At 39.0% G+C, this 19184-nt stretch overlaps 2 protein-coding genes across 3 annotated transcripts in view; both read right to left on the minus strand.

Moving 5' to 3' along the window:
• Nucleotides 1-19184, minus strand: part of BEX3 (brain expressed X-linked 3) — a 265627-nt gene that overhangs the window by 150539 nt on the left and 95904 nt on the right. The gene's annotated exons all lie outside the window — the stretch shown is intronic.
• Nucleotides 14296-15859, minus strand: BEX4 (brain expressed X-linked 4). Of its 2 annotated transcripts, none has more exons than XM_082447820.1 (3): nucleotides 15708-15859; nucleotides 15223-15300; nucleotides 14296-14888 (listed from the first exon to the last, which is right to left on the minus strand). In XM_082447820.1, exon 3 carries the CDS (start codon nucleotides 14881-14883, stop codon nucleotides 14521-14523), a length of 363 nt encoding a protein of 120 aa, XP_082303946.1. In that variant the 5' UTR covers nucleotides 14884-14888; nucleotides 15223-15300; nucleotides 15708-15859; the 3' UTR covers nucleotides 14296-14520. The 2 variants fall into 2 exon arrangements, with proteins under 2 accessions (XP_082303946.1, XP_082303947.1); XM_082447821.1 differs by lacking the exon at nucleotides 15708-15859 and adding an exon at nucleotides 15564-15701.

Genomic DNA, 19184 nt, shown 5'->3' on the forward strand with positions numbered 1-19184 from the left:
ATACAGATATGCAAAAAATACAAAAAATGTTTTTCTCTCCACTTTAATATTTACCCAGATAGGTACTGTTGCTTGGGCCCTGATGCATCATACATACAAACACAAAGTTATTTTAACTTACAGGCACCTCCTTTTTATGATGAATGCATTGGGGGCTAGGGAGGTGGGGAAGGAATTAAATTTGAGCAACAGGCACCACACTATAGTGAGGATTGCTCCTGCTTTACCACTCTGACATGCATAACTCTGTCTGCTTCACTGTTTTGTTAAGTTCAAATCATTATATTTTCTCCTATTAAGGCCACTCTTCCAGGTCAGGAGACTTATCTGAACTTGTTAATTTTATAGAGGCCCACTAAGTTCAAGCTGGAACATTACACTCCTTACTCTCACACAATCTATATCCCACAAATCAATCTATAAGGCTAAGTACTGTGTTAAGTATCATTATTTTCCCATATATTGTGCCCAGTTAAAACAAAGATATCTTTTGTCATCTTGGTCTCCTAAGTGCCTACTAAGGTACATTACTATCTAAATATCTTACACATATTAAACACCCCATCAAGGCAGGAATGTACCACTCCTACCTACTTTGGGATCAATTTTTAAAAGGCCCTTTCCTTTGATATTTGGCTTTTGTTCTTGTTCTTGTTATTGGGTTGAATGTTTACCACAATTTCACCACAACTATTACAACTAGTGCAATAGTGGAGTACTGCAACCTCCATCTCCCTTTCCAGAAGTTCATGCTGTTTGGTGGACCAACAAATGTGCTTGGAAAATTCCTGCTTAGAAAAGCATAGTGAAAAGATAGTACATAATGTCATTTTATTCGTTCTCAGGGCTGTCCTGATTGAGTGCTTATGAGACAAGTGCTTCGTATTTGTAACCTTCAATCTGTTTCTTCTGTCTGTCTTGGGCTCCATTATAACCCTGGTGCCTAGAGCAGTGGTTCTCAAACCTTAGAGCACATCATAATCACCTGGCAGACTTGTAAACACAGATGGTTGAGGCCTACCCCCAGAGTTCTGATTCAGTCTGGAGTGGGGCATGAGAATTTGCAATTTTAACAAGTTCCTAGGTGATGCTGCTGGTCTGGCCGTTACACTTTAAGAACTACTGACTTAAAATAGTAATTGGTAGGTACTCAATAAATTTGTTGAATAAATTAATGAAATAAATTAATCTTAACAATAACTATTTGAAATACATTAGAATTACTTTTTACGAACAGGGCACCTGAGGGACAAAGGAGTTAAGCGAATTGTGCAAGGTAAGAACTGAACCCAATTTGCCTATATCTAAGGTCACAGTTCTTAACAACTATGTCTTGCTGTGTCCTCTGGGCCAATTTAATGTTTTTAACTTTAGGATATTAGAAAAGTTATTACCATACTCTAGTGTTTGAATGTTTTTCCTATTAGCATGTTCAAATTTTCTTTTCCTTTTCTTTTTCTCCTATAAGCATGTATTATTACTGTAATCAGAAAATTCCATAAAGAATATTATAAATGCCTTAAAACAAAATAACATCATAAAGCATGTTAAAATACATATAAACAATGCAATGCAATGCAATATTTACAACATGTATTATAGATTTGGAGTTAATCATATTTGAGTGGCTCTAACAACTCAATAGCAAAACGGGCTCAGGATATGAATGGGAAATTCACAGTAAGGGAAGCATAAAGGGCCAATAAACAAATGGAAACTCAACTAACAACAGAAAAATTACAAACAAAAACAAAAGAAATCCTTCTTTTGTCTAATCAAATCAGAAAAGATTAAAAAGGCTGATAAGATTCTGTGCTTGTTTGGGTGTTAGTAAATAGAACTATTATATGCTGTGGGTGGGAGTAATATATAAGCACAACCTTTATGGAGTGGGGTTTGTATACAGATGTCAATTAGAACAATAATGATAATATTGAAATTTGAAAACAACACAAATACCCATGAGTAGAGGATTGGCTCAATACATTATGATACACATAATTAAAGGAATACAGGCATACCTTGGAGATATTTTTGGCTTGGTTCCAGACCACCACAATAAAGGGAATATTGCATAAAGTGAGTCACACTGGTTTTCCAGTGCATATAAAGTTATGTTTACACTATACTGTAGTCTCTTAAATGTGCAATAGCATTATGTCTAAAAAAAAGTACCTACCTTAATTTAAAAATACTTTATTGCTAAAAAAATGTAAACTATCATTTGAGCCTTCAGTGGGTCGTAGTAGTAACAGCAAAGATTACTGATCACAGATCACTATAACAAATATAATAATAATGAAAAAGTTTGAAATATTGCAAGAATTACTAAAATGTGACAGAGACATGAAGTGAGCAAATGTTGGAAAAATAGTGCCAATAGACTTGCTTGACGCATGGTTGCTTCAAACCTTCAGTTTGTAAAAAAGTAGTGTCTTCGAATCACAACAAATTGAGGTATGCCCCTGTATAGATGTAAATGTGTGAATGTATTGATATATATGTGTGAGTACCTATGTCTGTGTGTGTATGTATACACATACAAATATGTCTAATTCCACTCTAATTCTAATTCACTCTAATTCTTTCTCCCAGAGAGCCTGGGAGCCCAGCACCCCAATAGCAATAAGCACACCTAGTATCCATATCTTGTCTTCTAAATACCATTATTCAATAAAAAGAACAAGAATTCCTTGGAGAAATGTGTGATTACATGGATGGGGCAGGTAAAGAACACAATGGGCCTGGAACATTTTGCTGTGCCAGAAAGCAAAGTGCTCAAAAAATGATGGGGTGAGGCATACCAAAAGGACACAGAGGTCAGTCTGAAGAGGCTCCTCACAAACCTGATAGGATAGAAAGAAAATACTACAGCAACACTTCTGTGATATTCCTGCCAAAGATGCATAACCTGAATCCACTCAAGAAGAAATATCAGGCAAACCCAAATTGAGAGGCAATGTAAAAAATAACTAAACTATAACGTCATGAAAGTCATGACTTGAGGGCATATTTTATACTGAAGGATAATAGACATGACAACTAAATGCAACCAGTGATTCTGAACTGGATCCTTTTGCCATTGTTAGAATAACTGCTAAAAATCCACTGAGGTCTGAGTTTAGATGGTAGTAATGTATCAATGTTAATTTCTGATTTTGATAATTGTATTGTGGTTATGCTGGAAAATGTCTGTGTTTGTGGGAAATGTGCACTAAAGATGCTTGGGGTTATGTTCATTTTCTACTGCTGTGTAATATATTACCATGAACTTTGCAGATTAAAACAATGCCTTTTATTAGCTCACAGTTCTGTAGGTCAGTAGTCTGGGAGGGCTTGACTAGTTCTCTGCTTAGAGTCTCACGAGTCTGAAATCAAGGTGTTGGCTGTCCTGGGCTCTTATCTGGAGGATCAGGGGAAGAAGCCCCTTCAAAGCTCATTCAGGTTGTTTGCAGAATTCAACTTTTTGCAGTGATAGGACTGATGTCCCCATCTCCTTGCTTGCTTTTGACAGGGGGTTGCTGTCAGCTCCTAGAGGTTTCTCTCTGTCCTTGCACTTGACCCCTGCCATCTTCAGAGCAGCAATGGTGATGCATCCAAGCCTTATCATGCTTCCAGTTTCTCTGACTTCCCTTCTGCCAACAGCCATATAAAAGTTTCTCCTTTTAAAGGGCTTATGTGATTAAATTAGCCCCACCTGAATAATCTCCCATATATGTAACATAATGGTAGGAGGTGAAAGTCATAGGGGCCCTCTTCAAATTCTGCATACCATAAGATTAACGGGGCATCAGGCTGGCATTACTCTCAAATAATTCAGGGAAAAAAATTCTCTGTACTGTTTTTGCAATTTTTCTCTAAGTTTGTGATTTTTCTTCAAGTTAAAAAATTAAAAGTAAACATAAAGATTTAAACAGTGCTGTTCTGGTTCCAAGTAAGATAGAATAGGCACATTTTAACTTTCTGTAGTACTGAACACAGTTGTGAAAAACCAGACAGAATGTGTGGTGCAGCTATTTGAGTTCTCTGTAAAGGAAACATTAAATGGCAGATGTATTGGGAAAGAACACCAGAATCCAAAGTACCATCAAACTGTTAGATTTAAACAAGACCCAAAATCTCGTAACATGATATTCAATGTCCAATATACAAACCAAAATTACTCAGCATATAAGAAACCATGAAAATCTCAAAAAGCATGGGGAAAGGCAGTCAACAGATACCAGTGATGGGATGACAGATGCTGTCTGTAAATATTTGCTAGCCTTTAAAGCAACTATTATAAAAATGCTCAAAAGAGCCATCACTCTTGAAAAACTAATTAAAAATGAAATTATCAGCAAAGAAATAAATATAAAAAAGAACTTAATGTAAGTTTTAGAACTGCAAAATACAATAACTAAATTTTAAAACTGACATGATGGATTCAATGGAAGTATGGAGATGACAGAGGAAGGAGACAGTTAATTTGAACACAAATCAATAGATATTGTCTAATTTGAACAGCACCCTAGATAAAATAGATAAACTCAGTAGCCCTACAACTATTAAAGAAATCAAGTTCATAGTTTAAAACCATCCAAAGAGAAAACTCTAGGTCCAGATGGTTACACTGGCAAATTCTACCAAACATTTAAAGAAGAAACAGCACCAATTGTACACACTCTCTTCCAGAAAATAGAATATGTGGTAGGCAGAATTATGATCCTCCAAATATCCACACCCTAATCCCTGGAACCTATGAACATGTTATGTTACATGGCAAAATGGACTTTGCTGATTTGATTAAGGGTTTGGACCTTGAGATGAAGAGATTGTCCTGGATTATCCATGTGAGCCCAATCTAATCCTTAAATGCAGAGGACATTTCCTATTTAGGTCAGAGAGATGAGATAGAAGGAGGAGGAGAAATTCAAAATGTGACAAGCACTTTACCAGCCATTGCTGGCTTTGAAGATGGAGAAAGAGGGTCATGAGCCGAAATATGTGGGTGGCTTCTGGAAGCTGGGAATGACCTTTAGCTGACAGTCAGTAAGAAAACAGGGATCTCAGTCCTACAACCACAAGGAACTAAATTCTGCCAACAGTCTTTGTGAGCAAAGAAACAGATGTTCCCCTAGAGCCTCCGGAAAGGAATACAGCTCTGCTGACATCTTGATTTTTGGCAGGTGAGACTTATGACCTAGATAATCATAAGGTAATATATTTGTATTGTTTAAGGCTCTAAGTTTGTGGTAATTTCTTATGACAGCAATTGAAAACTAATACAGAAAAGGAAGAAATACATTCCAACTCGTTTTGCAATGTCAACATTACTCTGATACCAAACCAGAGAAATATAGTACAAATAAAGAAAACTAAAACCAATATCCCTCATATTACCAGATTAAATTTCTCAATATATAGAAAGAACAATCTACTGCAACCAAGTGGGGTTTATCCCGAGAATGAAAGGCTAATTCAATATTTGAAAATCAAGCAATGCAATCCACCACATTAAGAACCCAAAGAAGAAAAATCACATGAGCATAGCCATAGATGCAAAGAAGTCTTTTGACAAAATGCGATCTCTATTAATGATTAAAACTCTTAGCAAACTATGAATAGAAGTCAACGTCCACAACCTGATAAAAGGCTTCTACGAAAAACCTTCAGCTAACATATTAAATGGTGAAGGACCGAATATTTTCTCTCAAGACTGGGAACAAGGCAAGAATATCCACTCTCAGCACTCTTATTCAACATCATAATGGAAGTCTTATCTGGTGCAACAAGGCAAGAAAAAGAAACAAAAGACATACAATTTGTAAAGTAAAGAAAAATTTTCCATATTTGTGGATGACATTATTGTCTATGAACAAAGTCCCAAGAAACATATATTGGAAAAGAAGAAATGAAACCAAAATAATTGGACATGCATAACTAAAAAAAATGGACTTCAAAACACACACATCTTATAAAATACTTATATCTTGAATATTTAAAGAACTCTTAAAACTCAGCAAAATAAAACAAAAAATTCAATTAAAACATTGTCAAAATATCTGAACAGTGACTTAACTGAAGAAGATCTCTGAATGGCAAATAAACATACATGAAAATATGTTCCATATTGTTAGTCATTAGGGAAATCCATATTAAAACCACAGTGAGATACTAGTGTACACCTATTAGAATGGATAAAATTTTATAACTCTCCACAATTGCAAATGCAGGTGAGGATGTGGAACAAGAGGAACTCTCATGCATTGCTTTTGGGAATGCAAAATGATACAGCTACTTTGGAAAACAAATTGGCAGTTTAATATAAAGTTAAACATACACTTACCATATGACCCAGGAATCTCACTTTTATGTATTTGCCCAAGTGAATTTTAAACTCATATTCACACAAAAACCTGTACACAAATGTTCATAGTAGCATTATTCATAGTCTCCAAATTCTGGGAACAATCCAGATGTCCTTCAACAGATGAAAATATAAATAAATACTGACACATCTATAAAATGGAATACTACTCAGCAATAAAAAGAAATAAACTCTTGTTTTATACAACAACATGGATCAATTTTAAGTGCATTATACTAGTTGAATAAAGCCAGATACTAAAGGCTACATATTGTATGATTACATTTATATGATATTCTGGAAAAGCCAAAATTATGGAATCAAAATCAGATCAGTGAAGGAATTCCCCGGTGGTCCAGTGGTTAGGATTCGGCGCTTTCACTGCTATAGTCCGGGTTCAATCCCTGGTTGGGGAACTAAGGTCCTGCAAGCTGTGCAGCCAAAAAAAATCAGATCAGTGGCTCACAGGGGTTGGGGATGATGGATGTGAATGATAACAAAGAGGCTTCACAAGGGAATTTTTAGGGTGATAGAACTCTTCTATATGTTATTATGGTGATTAACATACATGCTCAAACCCATAAAACCGTACACCACAGAGTGACTTTTACCTATGCCAGTGGTTCTCAACTGGGAGTGATTTTGCCTGTCAGGGGATATTTAGGAATGTCTGCAGATATTTTTTTGTTCTCACACTGTGGAAGTTGGTGTTACTGGCATCTAGTAGTTAGAGACCAGGAATACTGATAAACATCCAACAATGCACAGGACAACCATCCAAACAAAGAATGATCCAGTCCAAAATGTCAATAGTGCCAAAGTTGAGAAACCCTTATACATGGAAATTTTAGAAGTCAACTAGAATATCAGGGGAATCCAAGAAGGAGTACAGACTGTAAAAAAATGCATCTAACTGAATTACAAATGTGTCTTAGTCCATTTGGGCTTCTATAATAAAACACCACAGATTGGGTGGCTTATAAACAACAGAAATTTATTTCTCACAGTTCTGGAGGCTGGAAGTCCAAGATCAAGGTGCCAGCATGGTCAAGTTCTGATGAAGGCCATTTTCTGGGTTGTAGATTGCCAATTTCTCACTGTGTCCTCACATGGTGGAAGGGACTAGGGAGCTCTCTGGGGTCTCTTTTATAAGGGCACTAATTTCATCCATGAAAATTCTGCCTTCATGACTGAGCACCTCCTAATACAATCACATTGGGCATTAGAATTTCAACATATGAGCTTTGGGGGGGACACAAACATTCAGACCATAGCAAAATGTATGAGATCACTTCACTGAAGTGGGTGGGAAATAATGGAACTGACCTAAGCAACTTCAGAAAACGATGTTTTGGGCTTCCCTGGTGGCGCAGTGGTTGAGAATCTGCCTGCCAATGCAGGGGACACGGGTTCGAGCCCTGGTCTGGGAGGATCCCACATGCCGCGGAGCAACTAGGCCCGTGAGCCACAACTACTGAGCCTGCGTGTCTGGAGCCTGTGCTCCGCAACAAGAGAGGCCGCAATGAGGAGTGGCCCCCGCTTGCCGCAACTAGAGAAAGCCCTCGCACAGAAACGAAGACCCAACACAGCCAGAAATAAATAAATAAATAAAGAAAAAGAAAACGATGTTTTGACTGGGTACTGCAAAGCAAGACAAAATGACCTGAACCCTAGTTGGTATATCCGTTTTTCTCAGAGTATGGTATAGCAATTCATTACATGTATAGCCATACATTGCATGTGTATGAAGGTTAAACAAAGAAGTTAGTATGTTGTAGATAGTGGGAGCCAAGTTTCTCACATCAGAGAAAGAAGTTGCAAAGAAGAAAGGATTTAGTGTCAGAGATATCAATATGAACTCGTGTGTGTGTGTGTGTGTGTGTGTGTGTGTGTGCGCGTGCATACATAGAATAGTATAGATACATATATTTACTAGTTCTGTCCACTGAGAGGGCCGAGACACAATGCTGCCCCACTAACAATGAACACACATAAGGTGTAGATCTTGGTTTCTAAATACCATTTTCTAATAAAAGGAACCATGACTCCTTGGAGAAAAATTAGTTGATCCTAGCGTCAGGACAGGGAAAGTACAAGATGAACCTAGAACATCTGGTAGTACTAGAAAGTAAAGAAGTGCTTTATAAAGAATATGCAAATGTGTTAGTTCTCTTTTGCTGTATAACACATAACTATGAAGGTAGTGGCTTAAAACAGAAGTCCAGGTGGGCTCAGCTGGATTCCTTGCTTAAGGTCTCAAAATGCTGAAATCAAGGTGTCAACAAGCTTGGGCTCTTATCTGGAGGCTCTGAGAAAGAACCTGCTGCCAGGCTCATTTAGGTTGTTGGCTGAATTCAGTTCATGCACTTGTAGGACTGAGGTCCCTGTTTCCTTGCTGGCTGTTGGCTGAGGGTTTTTTTCAGGTTCTAGAGACTCCCTACATTCCTTAGCTCTTGGCCACCTCCATTTACAAAGCCAGCAATGACAAACTGAATCCATCTCTGGCTTTGAATGTCCCTGACTTCCTCTTCTTCTTTCTTTTCTGCCTTACTCTTCTGCCACCAGCTGGAGAAGGTTCTATGCTTTATCAGCTCATGTGATTTTATTCAACAGATCAGGATAATCCAGGATAATCTCTCAATCTTAAAGTCAACTGATTGAGTATTAAATTACATCTGATAAAAATCCCCTTACAGCAGTACTGAGATTAGTGTTTTATTGAATAACCAAAGGACAGGAATCTTGAGCGGAATATCTTTAAAGTTCTGCCTAACACATTGGACATGTCAAAGGGACATGAACCAACACCAAAGAGCTTCTGAAGGACAAAACTGGATCAATTTGAGAAAAAAAGATGTTATTTGATTATATCCCAATGAATAACAACATCCAAACTGATATAAATTAAGGATTAAATAAATAAATAAACTAATAAGGTAGAACTTACTTACAGAATAATTCCCAGTAATAAATGTAGATGATATGAAGGACATAGAAAATCACCATTAGAACACCAAAGTAGTAATTTGCTGCAGGTAAGATTCACTGATAAATGTTAAGCTTAATGGGTAAAACTTTAAGGAAAAACAGGATATTTGCATAGCTTCAAAGTACCTTACCTCCAAATTTTAATTAATAATTATGGCTGTTTATTTTTAAACATATACCCACAAATTCTTTGATACTTCTTCCTCCAAGAGGTGAAGCTTAATTCCCCTTCTACTGAATATGAGCTGGACTAGGTGACTCACTTTTAAGAAATAGAGCATGGAAATGGAGAAATAGAAATTTACAGAGGAAAAACTTGGCAGGATTTGCTTTTGTGCTTTTCATTACAAGAAACACTATTTGCAGGTAATATGAATTCATAAGTAGAAAGCTGCAGAAAATCTACAATCAGCTACTAGAACTAATAAACGAATGTAGCAATGTCATAGTATACAAGGTTAACATAGAAAAATCAATTGTATTCTTATACAGTAGCAGCAAACAATTGGGAAGCTAAATTTTTAAAATCCCATTTAAAGTAGCAACAAAAACATAAAATACCTAGGAATAAATCTAGCAAAATATGTCCAAGACCCCCACAATGACAACTGCAAAACATTGCTGAGAGAATTTAATAAGATCTGAGTAAATGGAAGTGTATACCATGTTCATACGTTTAAAGACTCTGATAATATAGTTATTATCATTAAGTTAATCTACAGCTTCAAAGCAATCCCAATAAAAATTTCTGCAGGCTTAAATAAATAGATAACTGGCTGATTCTAAAATTTATATAAAAATTCAAAGGATCTAGAATATCCAAAGTAATTTTAATAAAGAACAAAGTTGCAGAACTTTCCCTAATTTCAAGATTTACAATAAGGCTACAGTAATCAAGACAGTTTGATATTGGTGAAGAGATAGACATGTAGACCAATGGAACAGAATAGAGAATACAGAAATAGACCTACACATACATGAGCACTTGATTTTTGACAAAGGTACAAAGGCTATACAATGAAGAAAGGAAGTTCTTTTCAATAAATGGCTTTGTATTAATTGGATATCAATATGGAACAAAACAAACACCAGAATTTACTTCACACTGTACACAAAGATTATCTTGAAATAGTTCATGGACCAAAATGAAAAGCCTAAAACTATAAAACTGTTAGAAGAAAATATAGGAGAAAATCTTCATAACCTTGTATTAGGCAGCACACTTCTTAAATAGAACACAATTATAAAAGAAAAAGTGGATTAACTAGACTTCATAAAAATTTAAAACTTGTTCTTTGAAAGAAACCATTAAGTAAATGAAAAGGCAAGCCAAGACTGAGAGAAGAATTCACAACATATGTATAAAAGAAATTGATTGTAGAATTTATAAAGAACTCTTGCAACTCAGTAATGAGGTCAAATAATCAGATTAAAAAATGAGCAAAATATTTGAACAAATTATTTCACAAAGGAAGATATATGAATGACTAATGACTACATGAAAATATGCTGTGCATCATTAGTCACCAGAGAAATGAAAATGCAAACCACAAGATACTACTACACACTCTTTAGAATGGTTAAAATTTTAAAATATTGACAAAAAAATCATGACCATACTAAGTATTGGTGAGAATGAGGAGAAATTAGAACTCCAATACTCTACTGATAGAAATGTAAAATGGTGAAACCTCCTTGGAAAAACAGTTTGGCAGTTTCTTAAAAATGAAACTTACAATTTCCATACAACATAGCCATTCCATTCCTGGGTATTTACCCAAGAAAATTAAAACATACGTCTACACGAAAATTTGTATGTGCATGTTCATATCAGCTTTATTTGTAATAGCCAAAAATTGGAATGTACCTAAACGTCCATTAACAGATGAATGGATAAGCATTCACCATACCATGTAATACCACTCACCAATAGAAAGGAATATGCTATTATTTCATGTAAAATCGTTATGTTTAATGAATGAAGCCAGACAAAAATAAAAGAGCATGTGCTCTATGATTCATTTTATATTTAAAAATACTATAAAATGAAAACTATAGTGACAAAAAACAGCTCAGAGGTTGAGTGGGGTTGGGGGTGTAAGGAGGGAGGGATTACACATGGGATGAAAGAGATTTTGGGAGACGATGGAAGTGTTTGCTATTTTGATTATGATCATGGTTTCATAGGCCTAAATATATGTAAAACAGATCAAATTGAATACTTTAGGTACTTCTAAAACTTTAATTGTACATTTAAAAAAAATTGAAGTATAGATGATTCACAATGTTGTGTAATTGTACATTAATAAAGCTAAATTAATTACTCACTTGTAGGTACTAACTGAAAAGGCTGAGAGTGATAACCTGTCTTGTTGTTTATTCTCATGATATTTGATTTACTTGTTTTTGCTTTTTTCATTGTAAGTTCATTTTTTTCCTTGCTGGTCTCTTTAAATACTCCCTCAGTGATATTTCCACTTTCTGTAATTTGAAGAAAATAGCATATGCTGCTGAAAGGTTGACCCTCCTCAGAGATCTCCTCTTTTTCTCCTTATTTACTAGACTTCTATCCCAATCCTTCCGTGAAAATCTGTAAAAACATACATATTTTCCTCAAGATACTAAAAATTTACCAACATGAAAGTATAAACAACTGATAGGGATGAATGTGTTAGTCCCTTTTGTTGTTCCTGGTTGACTCACTTTTGTTTTCATAAGAGATTCATTTTATTTCCTTGCAGGCTTCTTTAGGACACTCCCACTGACATCTCTCCATCATCACCTTAGAAAGTCAGATTGTACTGTTCACCAAGATCAGGAAAAACAGACTTTCCTATGGGATATATAAATTAATGGAAGCATTCATGAGGTACTCAGTTCTCTTTCAATCACCTTCTGACTTGGCTCCCTGACTTTTACTTTTTTCCGGAAAGTTCTGGCCTCACTCCACCCTTACAGAAACATCCAGGAAAGGGCACTTCCTTCAGTTCGACTTTAAGCAATCATGTTTTGATCATGGTACCTGAACGTTACTGCTTCTAGAAAATTCTGTACTCATCCCCTACCATAAGAGGAACTCCCAGGAGAGGGATGTTAATTTGATTCTCTTTCCACAATCACATTGTGACCTTATTCCTTGAACTTTATCACTTCCAGAAAGTTCTGGCCTCATCATCCCGCTCCTTCAGAAACACCAATGGGAGGGGATTTCAGTTCTTCAAAAAACCATACTCTGAACCAAAATATTGACCCTTACTTCTTCCAGAAAGTCTGTTCTCATCCCCCACCATCCCCAAAAACCCTGGTGAGGCTTCCTTGCTTTCCTTCGACCAGTCAAGTTCTGATCTCATTCCCATATTTTTTAAAAATTGAGGCTGCCTTGGGAAATCTAGGATTGGGGTAGAAGGCACAGTATTGATTTTCTGAGGGACCAAAAAGCCATTTATGAACATCACTCCATCAGCTAGCCTTTATGAAGTGCCTATGAGTTCACCACCGTGCATTTTCAGATCAGACTCTCCCTTCCTCTAGACAGAAAATGAAAGATCATTCCAGCCCCAAAATATTAAGGGTCAGAGTCCTCCTTAAATATGTTTATCAATTGAACATGCAGGGACTCTGATGACTAAAGTGTGAACATCAAATGAACAGTGATTTTGTATAAGTTGTGCAAGTTTGTCCATACACACCACTGGCAATCAGCACACACTGCAAAAATTTCCAAGTCATGTCTTATGAAGGTACTGTGGTGAGGAGACAATCACCCTGAACTGGAAACTGTGGTCCCAGCTCTACTACTCACTGGCTGTGTGACCTTGGAAAAATCACTTTCCTACCTAGGTTCCTCATCTGTGAAATGAAGTTTGGACTGATAAAATGACTTCATTTTTTTACCCTGTGACCTACAGTTAGAAATACATCTTATAAGGTGACAATATTTCTTACATGTAAAACTAAAACAAGTTTCTCAAAATAATTCTTAACACTACTCATGGGTGATGAACTCTGATGTTTTTTGGTCTATTCTTTTTAAAAAATTGCTTGTGACCCACAAAACTGATTTCAAGAGTTGTAATAGGTGGCAATTCTCACTTTGAAGAACACTGGATTGAAGAATCTTTAAGATTTCTTTCTGCTCTATTCTAAAAATTAAAATGTCTACACTTTTTCAAAGTGTCTACACTGGAAACACTAAAAAGCAAAATATAGAACAACAGCCTCAGTCTTGCTGAGTTTGATCTTCCTCAGCTTGTTATCAGTTACAAAAGTCAAATATTCTCCACCTCCAGATGACAAAGTCCTATAGAAAATATTCCAGATCAGACCCCCCCCCCACCAAGATGTACAGCAGAGGGTAACCTTGGTACTTAGCATCTCTGAACTCCAGTACCCTCATCTGCCACTGTCCCTACCACTCTTATAATCAGTCTATTTTAGGGTCTTGTAGTTTTTTAATGTTTTTGCCCATTGAATTCAGGAAGTATTCATCCTATGTTATTCCACTTACTTTGTTTACACTTAATGACACGAAACACACATACGTTCATGGAATATACATACACACAATGATACACACATATGTACACAGATATCCAACATACATACACACAATACTGGCCTCAGACTTCAGTGTACACTAGAATTACCTGGAGAGCTTACTAATAAATGGAGATTTTGGAATCCAACTCTGTGGGTCTGGAAGATAGGAGCCAGAGGTCCTACATTCTCAAAAAGCTCCCCCACCAAGGTATTTTTATGCAGATGGTGGACTCACACTCCTTGAAAACCAGTACAACATACATTCTTAAAATATCAGATACTGAATTATGAATACGATCCTTCCTGGTTGGTTGAGGACAAGAAAAAATAGTCAAAGACAACTGAGATTTTGAGTCCAGGGAGCTAGGAGAGGAAGGGTAACATTAACAAAAAATAAACACTGGTGTGTCACAGGAAGATTGCTTTTTAAACTGCTTTATTAATTTCATATTATGAAAAGAATAATTTTTCCTTAACTGGATGAAATTGCCCTGCTGACAGAAAGTTTTACAGAGACAAAGCAATATTCAATTAGAAACTGGTAAGTGGAAACACCAAAAGGTTTACAGAAAAAGTAAATCACAAAAACTACAGGTATGTAGAGCAGAGGCCACATTACTGACCTCAGGGAAAAATCTTAGGATTCAAGGTATAAGGCAAAACTCATAATGATTGTCAGGTTCTGGAGTTTGGTAGCGCACATGATGCCTCATTTGCTGCTTCTTAGTCTTCCTCCTGATTTCCATCATCTGCCCTGCATGCTTTTCTACATCATCCCCCACTTCACTGTGATCAATATGCCTGCTGGGTATGGCCCATCGAAAATTAGGGACAAGTCGTCTAACACGTCCCAGCCTGACATTTCCTCCAGGCTTCTGGCCTCTACCCCCTCCCAAATCGCGTGATTCCTCTCCATGTTGCAAAGGGGCCTGGTCCCCCCCTTCGTTTTCCTGTTGGGTATTTTCCATGTAGAGATTTTTTACTGCTTGCTCCTCTTTGGACGCCATTGCTCCTACGAGACAAAAGAGAGAAGGGACTATTTTCTGGGTGGACTGATCAGCACCGAGGACAGAGGCCCTACTAAGCACCTCTCAAGACTTCCAACCCCGGATGTAAAGGCTCTTCAAATTTTCGTTTTCCCACCTGAGAGGCTCCCTACGCCCTCTAGGGGGCCCCCAGTCCGAGCTCTCCCCCCTCCCTCGCCCAAAACCCACCATTTTCCCTGCCTATCCATGCCCACGTCTCTGCAGGCACCAAAATGGAGGACGGGGTACGGGGGGAGCATTTGGGGGGTCTTAGGGCTATCCACACGTTCCCCCCACCTGCCCACTGTCCCCCGCACCGACCTGGGCCTATCCTCGCGGTCTCCTGCTCCTCCCGATTCTTGCTGCAAGTGCGCCGCCGCGACACTTCCACTCGCAGACCTGCAGAGAGTAAGGGTGGGGGAAGGGGGGCTGCTGCATCCGGACGCTCGGCCCCTTCTCGGCCCCGCATCTCCCACCCCCGGCCACCCCCACCCAGCGTCCCCCGCTCCCATCCTCAGCCGCCCCCGCGCCGACCACCATTTTCTACCCCGAGAAGAAGGGGGCGGGGCGGGGCGGGGCGGGGGCGTCGGAAAATCTCGCTGTGTTGCGAGAAGCAGGCTGTCGCCTCAGGGCCGCTCGGCCCGCCCCCAGAGAAGGCCTACCGTTTTCTGTGGCCAAACGCCAGGCCGCAGGGGGCGTGGGGGCTGCGGTCTCCGCCCCGGGGCAACCGGACCCCCAGGGAGGGGTCCGCAGGCCGTGTCCGCTCGCCAACGCCACCTCTGCGGACCCCCCTCCGGGTTCCTTACCTGCTGCCCCCGCGCCTCGTACTCTTGGGGGCCGCCCCCGGCTCGCACTCCCGCAGGGACCGAGAAGGCAGCGAGCAACAGCTTGGTCTACCACTAGAGCGGGGCGAGCGCCAGTCGGCGCTGGCCGTTCACGTGGGGCCTCCGTCACCGCGGGACGCTACGCCCTTGCCACGCCCTCTCCTGCCCCACGGGGTCGCGCAGAGCCGGCCGTGCGCACCTCCCCCTGTCCCCCGTGTCACTTGTCCAGACACCGGTCTGGGCCCCGAAGCTCTCCTTTCTTTGTGTGTTCCTGGGCCTTTCTCTAACGGCCGTGGAAGGGCAGTATCTTCCCAGGGGGCCACTGGCCATTCCCACTGCTCTTCTGGGGACTTGCCTTTGCCCTCCTCTGCTCCCAGGATACACCCCTACACCTGCCAGGATTCAGGCGTAACATTTTAGGGTGTGCAAAACCCCTCTGTACTGAAGATAAATCGCACTTTAATGCAATATTCTAAAAAAACAAAATTAATGCAAGAATATCTATGATGAGCAAGGTGCCTCAAACACCCCACCCCCAAACTGTTGTCCTCCTTGTTACCAATGCCCACCGTTTTCTCGTTTTCTCTATACACAAATGCATGGTGGGGGCAACAGGAAATGAATCAAGGAGATGGAATTGTTTCTAATTATTCTTAACACTTTATTGTTTTGTTCCTATTTTTGATTAAAAATTCCTTCTATTTATAGTTTACATTATCTTTTGTTATGGAAAAATTTCAAACATGCAAAAATAGAATAGTATAATGAAAGGCAATGTACTCATCACCCAGTGTACATAACAACTGGAAGTGTACTGGAACAACTCATGGTCGATCTTATTTCATCTATATCCTTACCCACTTCCCACCCTTAGAGATTATTTTTGAAGCAAATCCCAGATATAATATCACTTTGTGCATAAGTATTTCAAAGTGCACATCTACAAGGACTCTTTTTTACTGACAATCATAATACCATTATCACACCTAACAATTAATCATCCATTAGTACCATTTTATGTCCAATCCGTGTTCAAGTTTCCAATTCTGTTATAGTTATTTTTAACAGTTTGCCTGGACCAGGGTCCAAATAAAACCTGATGCCTACTGCTGCTTTCAGGATACTCTCTTTGTCTTTGGTTTTGAGAATTTGACTGTAATGTGTCTTGGTGAGTGTATCCTGCTTTAAATTTGTTGAGCTTCTTGGATGTATGTATTTGTGACTGTCCTTAAATTTTAAAAGTTTTACCTATCATTTCTTCAAATAATCTTTCTTCTTTCTCTCTTTCTCCTTTTTCTCTTTGCTCCTCAGACTGGGTAATTTCAATAGACTTATCTTAAAGTTCCCTGATTCTTTCTGCTGACTGTCTACATCTGATGTTGAACCTTGCTACTGAATTTTTCATTTCAGCTACTGTACTTTTCAGCTCCAGAATTTCTATTGGTTTTTTTTTTATATAATTTCTTCCTGTTTATTGATATCCCCTATTTGGCGAAACATCATTCACCTGGTTTATTTTAGCTCTTTTTCCTTTACCATTTTGCTCATATTAAAGGCAGTTGATTTAAAGTCTTTTTTTAATATATATAAATTTATTTATTTTATTTTTGGCTGCATTGGGTCTTCGTTGCTGCGCACAGGCTTTCTCTAGTTGGGGCAAGCAGGGGCTACTCTTGATTGAGGTGTGCAGGCTTCTCATTGCGGTGGCTTCTCTTGTGGCGGAGCACGGGCTCTAGGCACGTGGGCCTCAGTAGTTGTGGCGTGCAGGGTCAGTAGTTGTGGCTCGTGGGCTCTAGAGTGCAGGCTCAGTAGTTGTGGTGCACAGGCTTAGTTGCTCCGCGGCATGTGGGATCTTCCCGGACCAGGGCTCAAACCCGTGTCCCCTGCACTGGCAGGCGGATTCTTAATCACTGCACCACCAGGGAAGCCCTGATTTACAGTTTTGAGAGACAGTTTCTATTAATTTTTTTCCTGTGAATAAGCTGTACTTTATTTGCTTGCCTCATAATTTTTTGTTATTGAAACTGGACATTTTGAATATTACTATGTGGTGCCTCTGGGAATCATATTCTTCCCTCTCCCCAAGATTTGTTGTTGCTGGCTGTTGTGGTTTGTGGTTGATTGTTTGTTTAGTGATTTTTTAAAACTATTTTTGTAAAGTCTGTATTCTTTATCATGTGTGTCCATTAAAGTCTGTTGCCTAAGCTTAGTGGTCAGCTGATGTTTTGACAGTTACTTTAAATACCTGGAGTCAATAAAAGTTAAAGAAGAAGAGAAAAGAAGAAACACTCTCCCAGTCTTTGCAGATTGGTCCTTGCTGGGGAACTCATTCAGTCTTAGCCAGGCCATTTACAACTCTGCATTAGTTTTCACTTCCTACTTGCCTGAGTCTGAAGGACAGCCAGAGGTGAAAGCTTTGAGTCTCCTCAGGCTTGTAAAGCACATGCCCACCTTTCCCTTTCATGCCATGTTCTCTCCTTTGGCAGCCATCTCATCTATACTTATATCTTCAATTGCTGTCCATCCACATATGATTCCTGCATTTCCCTCTCTAGCTCAGTCTCTGATCTAAATATCTTGCTGCATTCTTAACATTCCCACTTGGGTATACAAAGATACTGAGAAATCAGGATGGCCCATCATGTTCCCTCCAGAAAGGATCCATTACGTGTTGCTCATCCCAGTTAATATCACTACCTGTCACACAGATAATCAGGTGAAACATCTGAGAATCACACTAACACTTCCCTCTATACCCCCAACCCAACTCTCAAATCTTTCATGAGTTCACCTGTTTGTTCATTCATGCACATATTCACTCATCTAGTAGAAAGAGGAATATTGCTGGCTCAAGGGAAAATGGGGATAATCACACAATCAGAGTCCTGGAGTAGGTGATCCATTGCAAGGAGAAGGGCTACCATAGGAAGATTTGTCACTGCAGGGAAAGTAGGGAGCATAGGTGCTGAGGCAGATAAATTGGTATGTTTGGTGTTGGGGGACATATAGACAATCTCTTCTGTGATAGCATTTATTTTTCCAAAGAAGCAAGAAGCCAAAAGAGCAGTTGAGAATGTTGAGGTGTGAGAGAGTGTTGAAGGTTTGTGCACAGAATAGATGTTGTGCCCCAGTGGTCTCAGATATTGAAAAAGTATACTGACTATGGAAATGTGGTAAAATTGCCTGCTAGGCCTGAGTTTTTTTCCCATATCTTACAATAGCTTTCTTTCTGCTTTGTCTCTCACAACTCTCCCCACTTTTCCCACCAGGCTCTCACACTGGTTTTTGTCTTTTTCTGGAACAAGTCATACTCACTCCCACTTCAGAGTGTGCTGTTCCTTAGGCTAATATCAAAGGTTCTTCACACACTCAGCTCTTTCTTATCATCCAAGTCTCAGCTGAAAAGTCACGTCCATAGCATGGCTTTCTCTAGTGACAAAGTATGGCACAGCTCCAGGG

Source organism: Balaenoptera physalus, assembly GCF_965194825.1.
Source record: "Balaenoptera physalus genome assembly, chromosome: X".
In the NCBI taxonomy this organism is placed as follows: Eukaryota; Metazoa; Chordata; class Mammalia; order Artiodactyla; family Balaenopteridae; genus Balaenoptera; species Balaenoptera physalus.